At 42.5% G+C, this 17539-nt stretch overlaps 1 protein-coding gene across 2 annotated transcripts in view; it reads left to right on the top strand.

Annotated features, from left to right (window-relative positions):
- Positions 1 to 17539, top strand: part of jade2 (jade family PHD finger 2) — a 162024-nt gene that overhangs the window by 11294 nt on the left and 133191 nt on the right. The window contains exons 2-3 of one of the 2 annotated variants that reach the window (XM_076101398.1): positions 9983 to 10046; positions 14855 to 14940. In XM_076101398.1, coding sequence (XP_075957513.1) covers positions 9983 to 10046; positions 14855 to 14940 — 150 coding nt within the window. Of the gene's footprint in view, positions 1 to 9982; positions 10047 to 14854; positions 14941 to 17539 lie in introns of those variants that run through there. The other variant, XM_076101400.1, reaches the window with a different exon arrangement.

Below are 17539 nucleotides of genomic sequence, written 5' to 3'. Positions count from 1 at the left end.
ATGAAGTGTTCAATGTAATCTTGTAAAATGTAGTTTTTTTGCTGAGAAACTTAGAATAAATACGGGTGTTTGAAGGAGACGTTCTCACAGCAATATCGTATAGATATCAGAGAGGGGAAAAATGACCTGTTTAACTTCCTAGGACAGATTTTTTGGGGCCAAGTTGAAAAACATAATTGCTGCTATAATAAAAAACAACGATGGGCTCATCCACGATCATTAATCTGTACCGGTGATCGGAGCATCTATAAAAGCCTTTGCTTGTCCTTATTATTATAGAGAGTTTTGGAAAGTTGTATAGATCAAATGATGAATGCATTAATCAGAAAACAATCTGGAAACTAACCAACAAAGAAAATCCTTGTTTGTTGCAGCTCAAGCTGCGATACGAACCGCTGAAGTTATTGTTCAGGACGGTTCAAGTTCAGGTATCGGAAGCGGTATCTTGACAGGAAACATTTGACCTGTCATTCAGTGAGATTAGAGGTCTTATCAGAGTCCTGGATTATGTTATAAACTATTTAATCACATCACAGTTGACTTGGATTACTGAGGTTCGTTCTCACCTGACCAAATGAGCAAAACTAAAAGGAAGAAATGCCTCCGGAGTGTGAATAAGCTGCTATGAACACATTGTGAGTGTGAGAACACCCCACATCAAGTAGACACTATTAGTCTTTGAGCAGAAAACAAGCTGCTCTCCCTCCAACAACCAAACTGTGTTTCCATGCTGCATCTTTCTCTATTCTTCAATCCTTTAAAACAGCTGACACGTGTTTTTTTTTCCTCCCCACCTGCAGTCTGCTGTCCAGACCCGGCTGTTTGTCTCGGGCCTGTTCTGTTGCACGTTTCAGAGAGCTGTCCCCTTTAAACGCTCAGCCAGACGTAGTGCTCTCGGCAGTGTCATAGTCAGCCAATTAATTAGCTCCCCGGGCGACTTGGCTTTCCCAGCATGCATTAGTCAACCTTCTCACTGTTTGCCTTATTGTAAATGTTTAGGGCTGACACTAAACTATGCACACAGAGAATGTGGCTTCCACCAGCTGATGGAATTCAAATGAGAGCTGGAGGTGGCTGTCTAAAGCGAATGGAACCTACGAGGCGTGTTTAAAATTCAGGTTTCAGTTTTAGACATTACTTTACTTTTCTTCGGTGTTTTCTTCAAGTTAAATGTGCAGAATTGTTGCCGATAGGCATTGATTGATGAAGTGGAATTGATGTTGATGACAGATGTTTTGTGTGGATTTGGCTCATTTCTGTGATTGAAAATGATGATGGTGGTATAACACTTAAGAAATATGTTTTTATTTGGGTTCCAGGCTGGTGATGGATGGCGACTGTGCGTTCAAAATGTAGGGGATGGTATTGGTTTCTGTTTAGCTCGGTTCTTGGTTCTCCAGTTAGATATTCAGATGATGATATTCGGTGATCAATAACTACTGTTTCCCACAAATTTGAAACAACAATCCTACAACGCTAAAAAATAATGGCAGAAAATGGAAACAAACTGGGATGAGATTGACTTAGAGGTAAAGTTTGTTGTTAATCGACTTAAAGAACTCTTAAATCGGCATATTTCACATTTCTTTAAATGCACTTTCCTCGAGCAACCGTTCCCACAGCTTCTGTGTTGACTGAAAGTGACGTCAATGGGACAGATTGGTGGATCACTGCTGAATGGTAATGGTAAAATGAAACCGCAAATCAGTCTGATTATCAGGCTCGTCCCAGTGTGGGTTTGGACATGTTAAAGGCCAGGCGGCGGCCTGATTGACCCTGTTAATAATCATATTATTCAAACACGCACCTTAAGCACTGACTGGTCTGTAAACACGGAGAAGTTTAGCGTTCTTAGCTGATGTTTACTTCTTCACCCTCAGCAGATTGATGAATACCTTTTGGATCAATCACACCAAAATCCTGCTGGCTCAGTTGTTAGCCACGCTGTTGGACATTTCCTCTGTTTTGTTTGTACATGTGAGTGTGTGTGTGTGTGTGTGTGTGTGTGTACACTGTACATTGTCTGGCTGCCCTTCAATGCCCCCAGGCTGATGTGAACCACGCATGAAAAGACAGCCACAAACCCAGTCACATATCTCTGTAATGTAATGTAGCTCGCTCACAGGGCAGTGGATAGCATGCCAACTGTTACAGTCTGTGTGTGTTTTAATGTGCTTATGTTTGACGATGTATGTTTTTGCAAATTGTATCTGCATGCTTGGCTCTTCTATTTTTATTCCCCATCCACCACCATCGCGTCGGGCAGGACAGTGCGTCCTCACGGTGGCGTCTGCCCGTCCGTGTGTGTGAACGCTTGCTTGGGAACAATGCGACACATGACTTTTAAGTTCATACTTCAGGCTCCACCTATTACATTTGCATATTAACAAGGAAAAACTCATTGTGTTGAACCCGTTTCTCCTAGTTGCTTTAAGACACAGAGTTCATATTCACACCATTAGCTTATTATATGAATTAATGAGCTCATTAGCGAAGCTTGTTGGGTTTAATACAGCTTGGTGATTACATCAGGATGGAGGCAAGTTTAAGGTGGATTTAGTGTGTTGTGCATATCTCTGTATATATGGTTACACTGAACATTAGAGTGTTTCTCTCTGCCTCTGCTTCCTGCTGTCTTTCTCTCACTTCTTTATCTTTCTCAGTCTTATATAATCTTACTGTCTGGATTTTCTTTCCAGTCCAACTCTCATCTTTCTCTTATTATTTTGGGATATCACTCTTTTATTCCTCTCTTTGCCTGACCTCACTCTTCTATTGATCTCTGAAACTCTCCTTTCTCTCCGTTTCTTTCCAAACTTCATTAATTCCTTCATTTAGCCCGGAGACCCATTTTGTTATATGTCAAAAAATGTTCAGCCAAACCAGAACCACATTATTTCACAATAAGCTTGTATTTCTTTCTGTTTGATAGTGTTCCCTTGGTCGTACAACACGGTTTCATTGCCTCTGACAGCTGGTTGCCTCCAGCTATTGTCCTGCTTCAACTCTGACAAAGTGCAGGTTTAGAGCAGCATGGGATCATGATGCAACAAGAACCAATGCTATGACAAGGCAGTTTAATACACACACACACACACACACACAATGCTGCTCTGTTATACTGCAATACTTTATGTATACAGTGGGATTAGGGCTGCGACTATCAATCATTATCTATTAATCTGCCTAATTTCTCCATTAATCGATTAATTGTTCAGTCTATAAGATATTGGAAAATAGCTAAAACTAAATGGGCCTATTTAGTTTACTGTCATGGAAGACTCACAGAGACGAAATGGAATAATCGAAATGAATAATTGATCGTGAAACATTTAGCAGTATAATAATGCAACATAACGGAATACTGAAGGAACCTCGGATACATGGAGAATACAAATATTATCCTGTACTAAGTTACATTAGGCTGCTTTAGGAAGTTTTGCAAATGTGGCCCACAATTTAACATATTCACCGGCCCGGCCTCCAAGATTCATCGCGTGAGTAGCAACGAGTGAGACCCGTCCAACTCCGTAACATCACAGAAAACATTGCGATTTAAGGACTTTGTCTGCTGGATTCTCTCTGAGGAAGTCAATATTTTAGTATAAGATAGATGAAGAAGATTTCCAAAATTCACAACACGTTTTTTATATATATCGAATTGATACTTGTTGTTGTTTGGTCTTTGTTGTTTGGAAAACACTATTTTCCCTGTAGTCATAAACTGTTTCCTCTCTCACACACGGCTGTATTAACGGAGCGGTCTAGCAGCAATCTAACATCGCCATCAATTACATTCATACAACCACAACTACACAAAGTCAGATGTATGCGAGCAAGTTGTTGCTGTCTTTCAATATGCTGCAACAATACGGTGAAGCTTTGAGAAAAGCAAGAGAAAAAAGAGAGAGATGCTGAAAACAGAGCAGAATTCACAACAGCTGTTGCATAATTGAATAAAGTTTTGATATTGTGGACATGTGAGGACCGTTATCGTGGCCATGTCGCCCAAGCCAAAGAGAAGTGCTTTCAAGTAAAATTGCTTTTTCATTCAGCAGTCTTGGCAAGTAGCAAAGTCAAACTAAAAAAAGGATAGAAAAGATCTAACTTATTTGAATTCTGGCTCTAGAGATAGAAGCACGCAATTCCTGCAACCATCTGTTGAAGCTGTTTGGTGAGACAGCAGACACATTGTCACAGACTGTTTCTCCGTGTCCCCGTGTTTCTTTTAGTCTGTTGTCTTTTCTGCCTTTTGTGTTCAGGAAGTAACCCGGTGCAGACCTGGAGTCTGGTTCACTGGACTGATTGAGATGAAGTTGTACATTTTGTGGGTCTTTCCCATCTCCCCCCCTTTTTTCTCCTTCATCCATTCCCGTCTCTCCAGAGAACAGGAAATATCTCAATCTACAGTCTGGGCTCTGGTTCACTGGACTGATTGAGACAGTGTAGTCTGTATGTGCGAGAGAGAAAGAGAGACGGAGAGTAGACATGGAAGCTAAGGATGAGAGATAGAGTGGTGGGAAAAAGGAGGATATCAGGTGGAGGAAGAAAATTAACTTTCCTTGGCAGTTGCAGAGTTGTCAGTCGGCCTCGATCCTGAGGTGATCCTGCTCCAAAAGTGATGGGAGTGGGGATACAGTGACATTTCCAATTACCATCAGGTCTTTCACTTTAACGGGTCAGCGGTTCCCCCCCCCTTTTACATACGCATTCAGAAATACTGGGCTGCCACCAGAACAAGAGGTTAAAGAGACTGTCCTGTCAGCTTACAATCTGAGGTCCACCCCCCCCATGACAGCTCCATGTGACAGAGACACCGAACCCTTTATCTGGTCACCAAAGATACCAGCAGCCAGTAAATGGATACGTTGCCTAAATCAGTTTAGTCAGCGTAAATCGAATAAAAGTCAATAAAGCCAGTAAATGGAATTGAAACACAATTACCGGTAATCCTTTTTTACGATTACACATTGAGATAGTACATTTAAGTCGTTGTTTTCTGCCCGTAGACTAAACAACTTCAGCAGCCAAAATTGGTCTTGCGATGGTTCCTCACTCTGGTCAATACAGCGAAGAAAGAGGCAGCAAAAGAAACGCCGCAGCGCTGAGAGAAAATCATTATAATCCCGTCCAGTTCTCCCCTCTGAGTAGGCATACAATCAAAGCAAGTGTTTGGCTACTGCTTGGAAGTAGTGCTTTTATCATTGTTTTTTTACCGCTAAAACACAGAAAGTGGAACCAAAAAAACAAACTGGGACGGACTTGGAACCAAAAGCTAAATTATTCTCCAATTGCTGCTGTTACATAAAACAACCCTCTAAATGATAGGGCGATTCGCTGAGGCCTGTGGATTCGTTTCTGGATTTCTTTGCACTTAACCAAGCAGCAGATGGTTAGCATTGTCAGCAAACCAAATGTCAGCAGCTAGCCACAAGCTCACTGATATGTCAGTGTGAAAACTTTCCCCTGTCTATTTAAAAAAAAAAAATTTAATTCCAAACTGAAGTGTCAACCATCTGTTAAATCCAAAACCTGTTGTGAAATAATTGGCATAAAAAAAGTGTCTACAGAGCAGTTTTCAAGCAGAAAGGTGAACAGAAAGAAGTCGGGGAATCTTGCACTTAAGATAATTATTTTTGTCCAAAGTGGGGTTTTGAATATCAAAATGCAAAACTGACCAACTAACCTGAAACGCACCTGAACCTTGGTTAGTGAGATGTTTATAGCTAAATATATTATAGTCTTTGATCTGACAGTCTTTAAACGATGGTGTGTGCTTCTCTGCCACACCTGCACGCAACGCACAATATATTAGTTTGTGGAGGTTCATGAAATTCAGCCATCATGAATTTTATTATCTACGCCTGTGTTTTTCCCACTCTGGCAGTTTCTCTTACTGCGACGTGTCAAAAAGAGCTCTTGTACTTCCCCTGACTGTTAGTCTATGACATCTTCTGGGAGCCCCCCCCCCCCCCCCCCAGCCAGTTCTGTCAGGTGCATTTTGAGCTGAGTTCCTTTGCCATTCTGGAAGCACTGCAGCTGGGAGTTGAACCCCCGAATTGCTGTGTTTATGAGTAATGGGAGAAAAGAAGTGCGTTTCACCCTCGGTGCTGCAGTGGGACTAGCGTAGCTCCAATTGCTAGCAGAATCCCGCTCGTCTCACAAGCTGAAACATTAGTTTTTCATCGCGTTCTGGAAGCTTTGGAATGCCTCCCGGCTCATGATGAATGCTTTTCATAACCTGACCTTTCCATTTAGAAACAGTGGAGGAGTTTCTTATATGTAGTGCAGCAAATCAAAGCCATCATGCTGATGGATGGAGCCCAGCTAAGTCAAACTAATCATAAGAAATAACCCACAGGGACGGCTATCAAATATGTGGGAAACACCTCAGTAAATAATTCTGCTCAAAATTGTCCGTTTTTTTTTTTTTTTTTGCTCGGTTAAATGGAGTACCAAGGAAATTTGAAGTTGCATTTAATCCTCCTGTGTTTGGTTTAGCCCGTTGAATACCCTCTTCTTGTAAATGCGTCAAACAACTTGTAAAGCGACTCATTTAGAAGGCTTCGTGTAATGAATAGATCCTCGAAACTATTTCACCCTTTCACATTTTCCTTTGGGTGGTCAGAAAAAAGAAGAAGAAATGACTGGGCTGCTTTTTATATTAAAAAAAACAACAACAACTCTGGTACCCCGAGTGTGGTTTAAGTGGGTCGCCGGAGAGTTTAATAGGCGAGGGGGAAACCCTGAGACGGATCCAAGCATGCAGACTTGAAGTCAGACAGACGTAGCTGGAGGAAGTCAATGATGTACTTAACCACTCTCCTCAAAGGCAGGAAGACGAGGTAGAGCTAGACGGATTGCGGGGTGGGGGTGGAAGTCAATAATGTACTTAACCTCACTCCTCCTCAGACTCCCCGTGTCCCTGTTATTGTAAGGAAGGGAAGATGGGAAGGGGGGGGGGGGAGTAAGATGGCAGGACTTGAGGATGGAAACAGAGGCAGTGAAGAAGCGCTGTGTTTTTCTGTCAGCATAAATGTCAGAGAAGCTTAAGTGTGCGCAGGGCAGGCGGGGAAGGTCGGGGATGCAGGAAGAGCCCCGTATAAGAGAGAACAGCCCAGTTTTTACGACCACATAAATCTCCGTTCCCCCCACTCTGACGGTTGTAACCCACCTCCTCCTCCTCTTGGCCTTCCTGCCTCGCTCTAGCGGAACACTAACTCCTTGCCTCCTTGACTGTGTCTGCTGCTCTCTTTTGGCTTCATTTCTCTCTCTTTCAGACTCTCTTGACCCATGGCCCTTCCTTTTTCCTTTTTCCTCTGAGCGGCACTCGATGTATTTTCTTCCTTTTGACCATCAAGCGACCGGCGCAAGAGATTAGAGACGTCTTCAGGGTGTGTCCTTTGCCTCCTTGATGTGTAGTTTCTTTAGCTTTAATCCTCGTCAGGGACACTTTTATGACAAACCTGAGTTTGTGCGAGTATTTATTTAATCCTTGAATCGTAATAAAGCGTCGTATTAACAAGGTGACCATCGGATACTTTTCAACGCTTCTGGCGGTGTGTTCAGTTGTGAGAGCAGGTTCAGGATCAGTTCTCACCAAACACACTCGTTATACATCGCTGTCGTGCGGCTGGTGATGTCATCTTTAACCTGGTGACATGTGATCAGATCACAGATCAGTACTGTGTAATCTTTATGTGTAAGACGACATAATGCTTGACTTAAACATTTTTAAGGATTATGATATTCTACAGTATTGTTGTTTGTATTGTTATTTGTTATGTAGTCCATAAGGATGCACCGATTTATCGACCGAACATCGGTATCGGCCAATATTTGCCTTGTCGACTTGTCAAAGGTCAGTCTATTGTGCTGCCTGGGCTTTGCTCCAGCTAGCTGATGTGTTGGTAATATGCGGTCGGCTCTTTGACAACAGTAACCAGCTGCTGAGGCCTCCGGCCGGACGTTCTCTGGCATGAGGACCGCTGCGCTGTGCGCACATGTGGTTTGTTTACAAATAAAATTGAAAGAAGAAGTCGACCATGTGGGAATATTACATTTTCTCGGGGAGAGATCAGCTTTAAGAGCATTGTCATGCCCAACGGAAAAATAAGCATTATAACAATGGCTTACAAGATTTCTAAGAAACAATCACTGGATGAGAACGAACCTCGTGTGCCCAGAATTTCACAACCGGTGCGTTCCTAGTAATACAAAGAACGTTTTCCAAAAGGTTTGGTGTGTTTTATGCACGTTTGTAATCCCGAGAGATTAAAGAAAACAATGAAACAATCCCGATATTGAAAACCAAATACCCAGCCCACCATCAAATTGATTGAATATTCAGATCTGGTGACTTTGAGGGTTGTTGCATATGATTATTTTCATACTCAAGTGTCGATACGTCTCACCTCTCAACGTTTCCTCATACAACGTTTCGTATGATATCTTACGAAAAGTTGCGCCTCATTTTTTGCTCGTTTTCCTACGTAGGCCAGCAGCACGTGTCACCTTTCGCTCGTGTATACGTTCTTTTCAAAATACACTTCCGTCTTTACATGAAACACTTAGTTAGCTTTAAGAAAAGAACGTTGTTTGGGTTGAAATACTGAAGTACACAAGTTACGTGACACATAAGTCAATGTTGATTTCTCATTTCACACACGAACAGCATTCTCCTGGCTAAAAGATCGCTGTATGTCGGACCCATCCACCTCCCGCCCTTTGTGGGCTTTTGCGGTCTTTATACTTTCTCGATCATGATCACGTACATACAAAATCATTTTGTGGGATATCTACAAATGACTTTAGCTATGAATGCTGGATGAGACCAGGCTGCACCACTTATTTATTCAGACTTATCCCTTTAATTGGGTACCTGTCTGTGTCTGTGTCTGACAACAACAACAACAAAAGACAACAGGCTGAAACTGTTACTCGTAATAATGACAATAGCAACTGCAATAATTGGTGCCCCCAATCTGTCTGTCTGATTTCTCCCACTGTTATTGCATCTAACTTGGTCTTTCTTACGGAATCTAAATCTCTTGCTTCTAACACCTGAGAGTGTTGCTGGATCATTTAATGAGTTCTATTTAAGATTTTGCAGCTTTTGCAGGATACATTTTTTCCACCTGAATTTTTTTCGTTTAAAGCTTTGTTTGATTCATTCCTGACATTCTTCTCTCTGACGCACTTGTTCTCCTCTTGCCTGTAACTTTGTCTTTATTTGTCTGGTCTTAACATCTCTGTCTTCGTCTCGACGGACCATTGAGTTCAACCTCCAGTGTCTATCTGCTAAATACAGTAGATGTCCTATAAGCAAAAACACTTCTCTGTGTATCCTTGAGGTCGAACAAACTTGTTGAATGTATTTCCTTTCTTTCTAATCTACTGCAAAAGATAAAAGAAAGTTTTGGTTGCGTAAAATTGGACATATTGTGTCACTGTAACCTGTGGAAGCTGGATCGCATGAGGTTGTTAAATAGAGATGTTCTCATCACACTGTAGAGGTTTTTCTTCCACCAAGAACCACCGTCCTCTGCTGCTTAACGCTTCAAAAGGTGTCCTGGTTTAAGCTGGTTTCCTCTCTATTATAAGGAAGAAAGAAGTACCCTCCGTGTTAAAGCACATGCATGAAAGGGGGACTTGTGCAACAGCTCCCGCTGAATACAGCACTAATGCAGGATGAGTTCACAGTCGGCATGCGCGAGGACTCCCACTGTTTGTGAAGAAGCAGAACAACTCACAATCGTTGTGAAGTTCCTGAAAGCGTCGATGTGTAACGGTGATGAAGTCGGTTTATTCTGGCAGGCCGCCGGCTTGAGGCTCCGACAGATTGGTGCCATCGGCGCGTTATTTCATTAACAAGTGTGTTTTCATGGTGAACATCTTCTCACTCATCATTTTTCTCTCCCTCTCTCCCTCTGTTGGTCCCCCCCTCCCTCCCTCCATCCGTCCGTCCGTGCCACCCTGACAGATGGAGAGCGAAAAGAAGAGGAGAAAATACTCCACGAGCAGCAACGACTCCGACACCACCGACAGTAAGTTGGAGAGAGTCAGGGATGGAGAGGGTGTGTGTGTGTATGTGTGTGTGTGTGTGTGTGTGTGTGTGTGTGTGTGTGTGTGTGTGTGTGTGTGTGTGTGTGTGTGTGTGTGTGTGAGGGAGTAAGAAACCTGGAAGTGTCAAAAAAGTGAGTTCTTGTGCTGTTCTTGTACGTTGAGCTGCCTGGTTTTAGTCAACTCCCGCAGGGTATTTCTCATATTCACTCCCCACATAGACTTTCCTCTCTGTCTCACTGACGTCCCTCCTTTGCATTAAGACCTCCCCCGTCTACGTAAACACGGCTCCAATAGAAATATGAATTGGTCGCCCAAGCAGCCATCAAGTACGATGAAGTATGAGGCCCATGTTTTACAGCGGAAAACATATTTTAAAGATAGCGTAGATGATATTTTCACTGACACATTAACCCTCTGAACCCCAAAACCCACCTGCGGGATTGGAAAGCATGTTTTCTTTAAACAGTTGCTGTAACTTCATTGTTTATCAGAACCAGAAGCTGTAAAAAAACTTTCCGACAGTCCTTGAACACATCATGCGCGACAAATGCTTCCGTCAGCAAAACGAAGCATACAATTGTGATATTTCTTCAAAAACATTTTATTGTAAATGTCTCATTTAAAATCTTTCCCTGAATAAACTGTTTGAAGAAACCAGATTCTGTAAAAAACACAAAATTCTGCACTCTTCAGCACAACTAAGAAGCCACGATTGACTCGGCTGAGACCAACAGTCACGTGACAAAAAATCAGTGAAACATTGACTGAACTGAAACATTGGTAACACAAATGTTGAATATATAGATTCCATTGCTTTCTATTTTTTGTAAATTATATTATCAAAGAAATTCAACTTGCGGTTCTTTCTCTTTTTTTTAGGATTCATGGTGTTGTAACTGTTGTACTGCACAAAAGACATTTTTGAGTTCTCTCTACTTGTAGCCATGATTTCCATAGAGGAGCAGGACTTAACTATCGCAGTGGAAATCAAAGGGAAAAGAGAAAAATGTGACAAGAGCAAAAAACGCCCCAAAACTGCTCGGGGTTCAAAGGGTTAATAGAAACACTGGCCTACATATAACCAAAAACAGATTCTTAGAAAGGCTTTGCAATAATCATGAACGAACATTACAACTCCAACAAACAGGAGTCGAGGGGATTGTGATTTGTGTTCGTTAAACTTTGTGTTTCGCTGCATTTATCTCCGTTCAATAAAACCTGCATCTCACATTTCCTTCGTAGATCTGTAATGTGCTGTAATCACATGTGGTTAATAGGCTGTGACTGATGGACGGATTGTAGATGATGGATACAGTTTGATAGATAGAGTCATGTGACCACTGAGACACACAATAGACTGGATATAAAGTCTGTATGTAGAGTTTTGTGGGCTGGATATATCTTTATAAACAGCGTATGAGACGGAGCGCCATGCAGAGATACACTGCATGATGATGGGAACATCTGGCCAGTCTGACACATTACCGACACTGGCAGCTTCTGCTGGAAAAAATAATAAATAGTCTTTGAACAGCGGTACTGTGTTACACAAGCACACTTGGCTCTCACAGCCGGTTACTGTCCATAAAATAAGAGGACTTAGTCATTTTATTTCCATTTTAAATGTCGTTCTTCTTGGCTTTTTGGCAGTTGCATGACTAATTCTTGGCATTTCTAATATGCATCTTACAATAACAAGCACATGTATTTGTTCGGCTACTCCTCTGACACCAGCATAGACAGAGAAAAATAGTGAGTTAGAAAACAAACTTTTGGTTTCGTGTCTCCCTAACGGCCCTGCTGAACCGATGAAGGTATTATTTCACTACTTTAATAAGCTTTGTTTTTGCCCGGGTAACATAAGGAACCAAACTTAAACTTATTAAAGAGCGACCAAGCCCCAGAGTTTCGGCTGACTACCCAAAATATAAAAAAAAGAAAACGTTGTGTCTATCGTCGGCTCATTTTCTGTAACGAGTGTCTCATTACAATCACAGCAGCTGACTTGAATTCAAGCCATCAGTGCAGTAGAAAATCAGGCGATGGCAATGTGCTTTCCTACGCTGTTAAAATAACTAATTTAAAATCTGAGGATGAATTCTGGGAAATGTAGTGATTCACACTTGAATAGGGAATGTTTTTTTTACTGCAGTGGTGCCAACAGAGGTTGAAGTGACCTCGTACGGGTTTAACTGTGGTCACAGGTCTGCATGTATAAATCCTTTTTACAGCAGGCTTAACAGCCACCCTGCGCCGAAGGCCGTACCCTGTGCTTTGTAATTAGCCGTTAGCCGTTAGCTTCCCCCCGGCCCAGTGCAGCGAGGGCTCCAGCTGCATATGCTGACTGGAGGTTATCAGGTTTCTAATTGAAGGATGCCCCGTGATAATTTTGCCCGCCGTGCACCAAGCGGGGCTTTTAATTAACACACGGCCATGATGGTAACCTCCTACTGCGCCGAGGCTCGTTTGGCCACACTGTGATGATGCGGTGCAGCTGCCTCGTGGGGCGTGTGGATGTAACCTGTAACACACACACACACACACACACACTAGTGGAGTGCAGATGCTTAATTTCACTCAGAAATGTCTTGCAGATTGGCACATAGTGTCACAGGTTATATTCCCATATACAGATCCATGACGGATGAAACGAAAAAAAACTAAATAATGTGTCTTAACAAGGTGTTGTTCCACCTCAAACCTCCACAGCAGACATTGTCCAACTCTGTTTGGCTGCTGTCTAAAAATCTCCCACAAGTGTGTTGAAATTAAAATATGTTAAATGATGAAAATAATGAGCACATCTAGACACACCTATTTAAAACGCCACCGCACCCCTCTCACTGTGTCAGTGTTTTGATGTGCTTGTCTTGGACAAGTATGGTAGCTGTGTCCCAGTTTACTTCAAAAGGTTAAAGACCATAAAGGCTTCTCCTCCACAGAAGCACACATCCGGCTCTGCTCCATCTGACTCCCATGCAACGGTTTAAGATTTTCTTCATTATCAGACGTTTAGTGGATTTGTAGCTCGTCGTGGTCAAACGTTGTGTAATAGTGAAACTCGTTACTCGGAGAGGTTGGACGGAGATATACGTTTCTTAAAATGTTACTTTTCTATTTAAAAGCCTGTCGAGCTAACATTAGCACAAAACGAGACGTTTCTTCAGGGAGTGCAGTTAGTGACAGTGTGGGCTCCATGGTAACGTAGCTCTGACAGCTGGACGCAGTAGCAGCAGGGGGCGGGGCTTAGCGAAAGATCAATTCACTCCATATTTCTTGTCATGCTGTGGCAGTGAAAGTGTGTTTGTGTGTCTCGTAAAACTGCAACACCGACAGTTAGACGCACAAGATGCGAGCAAGATGTGTGTGATGGTGGGAATAGCTGTGTGTGTGTGTGACTACGGGTTTGCATATGTGGCAAATACGTGGATGTGTTCGCAGCTCTATATGCAGTATACATGTGTATGTGTGAATTATGTGTGTGTGTGTGTGTGTAGGGAGAGGGAGTCTGTAATTTTGAAGACGAGCCTGACAGCAGCTCTGCCCCGGGCGCTGTTAGTTGTTTTGACGTCACAAGTAAAATTAGCACGGTGGCAACACTGCTGTGGTGGAGAGGGAAATATGTTGAGTGGGAGGCGGCAGAAACACACACACACACACACACACACACACACACACACACACACACGTGCTTACAGACACGGTCACAATGTGCTATATTACACAGTATTGGCGAATCTGTGTTTTCCATTATGCCAGTGTGATGTAATTTAATTGCCAATGTGATGCAATTTTTTAATGACAGCCTTCTTCGCGGCGCACAGATGAAAATGAGCTCTCGGCTATATATCTGTTGCAGTAGTTTCGTGATTTCAACAAAAATATAGAAAAAAAAACAGCTTCAATGAAATTACACACACTCTTCTGTTTGCATACATTTGGCGTACGGAAAACACACACACACACACACGCAAGGCAGCTGATTGAAGCGGTGGGTGGGATATTTGCTCCAGCGGCTGGTTAATTGGCATTAAGTTGTGTATTAATGAGGTTGTAAAGGACCACAGTGGACTAACTGCTTAACAAGATGCTATTTATACTGTCATTACTTATTAAACCTCTTAATAGATCATCATCGGTCTGCTTCAATTAAAGGGCCTGACTCAGTGGTAGTGCAGCCACGGGCGTCGGAAAAAGGTTTCTTAGTTCGGCTGCTTTCTTTTAGTGCTTGAAACGCCTTCATCGGTGTAAATCACAAAGGCCTCGAACTCGCATCACATGCTCATTTAAGAACTTTTTTTTTACGTTGATGAGCAACGTTTCCGCTCTCTAGTAAGTAGCGGATTCCCTTGATGGTTGACGTTGCCGTGTTTTTATTGCATTCGTATTGTAAACCCTCTCTGGAGAAATTTGTTCTCCAGTGGGACAATAAAGTTTCTTCGTAGTGAGTTTGAAGGCACGCTGTGAACATGAAGTCTGCAGCCAGAGACACCCCCCCCCCCCCACACACACACAAATCAACGTTCAAACTCGTGAATGCACATTCTTGACAAATCAAAGACAGATTAAGTGTGTCTCTGTTTGTCTATGTTCTGCTCCAGATGAGTAAACACTTTCTCTTTTACAACTTTGTCACAAGTTATGCTAATTTGCCTCCAAGAAAAGCGTTTTTTTTCTCCTCTGGTTCTCAAAAGAACACTTCTTGAGTATTTAGTGAAAAAGATGTTAATTCATCTTCAATACTCTGAGCATGGTTTTATATACATATGTATTTATTTTATTTCTGCAGGTCAGGTGACGTCGTGGTCCAGGTCATCCAAGAATACGGGCACCAGCAGCACATGGGTCTGCCACCAGCACAAGAAGCCATCAGAGGTACGTTGGTGTGGCAGCTTGGTCCGGTGCACAAGCATGTACTTAATGAAACACAGCCTCTCTTTGGCCGCTACAAGCTCACGGTTTTGCTCCACTCCACTCGCTGTCTGTTATTTGTTGTGGCTTGGCTGGGTTGTCATGAATGGTCAGATTCCAGCATTGTGTCTGGTTGTTGGGGTTGCCGCTCACTGGCTTGATCTGCAGCTTTTTGTACGACCCAGCAGCTAATGTAAACCCTTAATTCAGAGCCCGCATTTGGTTTCTGGACAAGCTCGAGTGGCAGAATCGCTGCTGGGTCGTTTCTTGTGCAGAGCTGATTGCTGTAATGTGTCACAGATTGGATCAGCGAAAAAGTGGAGCAAATATAAGGTTTGGAGATTCCCCCTTTCCCGCTTTTTTGTTGCCGATACCAATTGATGATCCATATTGGCAGACACAGATGATCTTTTGTTGTGTTTTGTTATAGCAGCTGGTCTACAAGGCTCCAGGTTATTTTTATTCACCGCCGTCCAAATAATCCTTTCAACTGCTCTGAAGTCAGAGTAAACCATCAAAAATGAATCTTTGACTTTGTTATGGTGATCTTTAGTGTTTGTTATTCTTCATAAAAAGACACAATTCAAACTTTATTTCACCCTATGATGGTTAAACTGCATAATTAATCTGCGGTTCACATGCATGCCGAACATTGGAGAGGGGGGGGGATCCAAAACCTACACAATTATAAGACAAATTTAGGAAAATAATAATGAATAGAAACCATTTGTGGCATTGGTACCATTCCTTACAACAGCAGCAGCTTTGATTTAAGATTGTGGAAGCCCTGATGCAGCCACTGCAGCTGCACATCAGTCCTTAACTGGAATAAACGCTTCTCTCCAATGTAAATACAGCCATCTCCGCCACCACAGCTAAATCACATGGACGGCACAGATCGGTCAGCCTTAACTACCAGGTAGAAACATCCACATGGTCACGATGAACGATCCCAAGGGCTCTCAAATGACCACCCCGAGGAAGAAGCTGGCATCGTCCAGTTGGGAAAACGGTGCAGTGAACCAGTTGTGGCAATGATCTGCCGGCCAAAATCACACATTCTTCCCACTCCGTCAGTGAAGTGGGTTCAAATCTGCTTAAGGAGAACTCGTCTCTTTCTGTTTGAAGAGTTTCACTCCAGAAATAACTATCTAGCCATTTGGAACGAATTACATCGGCTCTTAAAAAATTAGCAGGGGAGCATTTTATTTTTTTATATAGGAGAGGAGGTATAACCACCTCTGATGGCACTCCTCAAATTCTAAAGATGCTCAATGGAGCCCTTAAAGCCACGTTTATTTTTTACTAAATGAGTTAATACCGTTTGTAAGAGGGTAATGCGCTCTCGCCTCCGCTCTCTTTTCTCCTCGTCCTTCATCCAAAAATAAATGTCAAAAACCGTTCAAAGTTTAAGTGTGCAAATGTTTCTCTTGTGTAACTTTTGAAAGGAGAATGAATTGAGCAAAATGGCATGCATGCCCCCGAACCACCCCGAAGTACAAGTCATCAGCAGAGCATCTGTCATGCCTGTGCATTTGAAGCTTCCTCCCCCTCAGCTCCATCCAGTTAACCACAGGCTGTTGGAAGGTCCTGTCAGCAATCAGTCTCTCAGTAATTACCACTGTAGCTCTCTGCTCTGAACCCGGGCCTGAGCTGAAGAGCCAGGGGCCGCGTTCCCTTTCAGAAACGCCGCCTCCTCGCCTCTCTCCGGGGCACGCTGCTCTTTTCGTTAAAAAAAACCCACGATGTTTTACTGTCATTTTTTTTTGGGCCGTCAGCAGTAAGTGACGGGTGAGGTTGAACAAAGAAAAAGGGAGGCTGACTTCTGTCAAAGTGTCAGTGCAAAGTTCAAAAGTCGAGGATGTGAATCCGAGCTGATGTGAGAGAAAGCTTAACTTGTCGAGTGTGAAAGGTGTGCTGCCGTTTGTCTTGGTGCTGCTGGAGAGTTTATTATATATATATATATATATATATACCATACTGTCTTTTTATCTACTTGTTGATTCTTTTGTCGGTATTGATGTGTTGCCCCATGTTAGGCTGTTTTTTGCACCTCAGCCCTGGAAAAGGAATGACATTTTGTCCAGATGAATACAGTCAATGCTGTAGAAGAAAAATGACATTTTCGAGAATCTCACTGTCTGGTTTTCTTAATCCAAAGCAAGAGATGAAGTTTAATTGAATTAATTAGTTTATTTGATCATTGAGTTTTATTCTGGAAACTTTAAAAAAATGATCAACAAAAAGTAAAAAGTTTAAAAAAGGGAGATTTTTCGAGGCATACAGTAAATTCATTAGCTTTCTTGGACATTAACTCTCAGACTTAACTCAAGCTTCAGTTAACATTTGACTACATGTGTAGTTAATGCTATTACTCCATTTGTATGATAACTGGGTAACTGCTCATATTTCTAAAGCAACAACTTTATTTTGAGTTGAGTTAAATTCTGGTTGCATGTCCGCACTCCAACCAGGAGGCGTTGCTGAATGCTGTCAGTGTCCCGAGGCCACGGCAACAAATTGCTGTGTGTTTAACATGCCAAAGGTCATGACCCTGATCAAG

This window comes from Anarhichas minor, unplaced genomic scaffold, assembly GCF_050575085.1.
Source record: "Anarhichas minor isolate MPS153535 unplaced genomic scaffold, ASM5057508v1 ptg000027l, whole genome shotgun sequence".
Taxonomy (NCBI): Eukaryota; Metazoa; Chordata; class Actinopteri; order Perciformes; family Anarhichadidae; genus Anarhichas; species Anarhichas minor.
The sequence above is the reverse complement of the archived record's forward strand: the minus strand, read 5'-3'. Positions and strand labels throughout refer to the sequence as shown.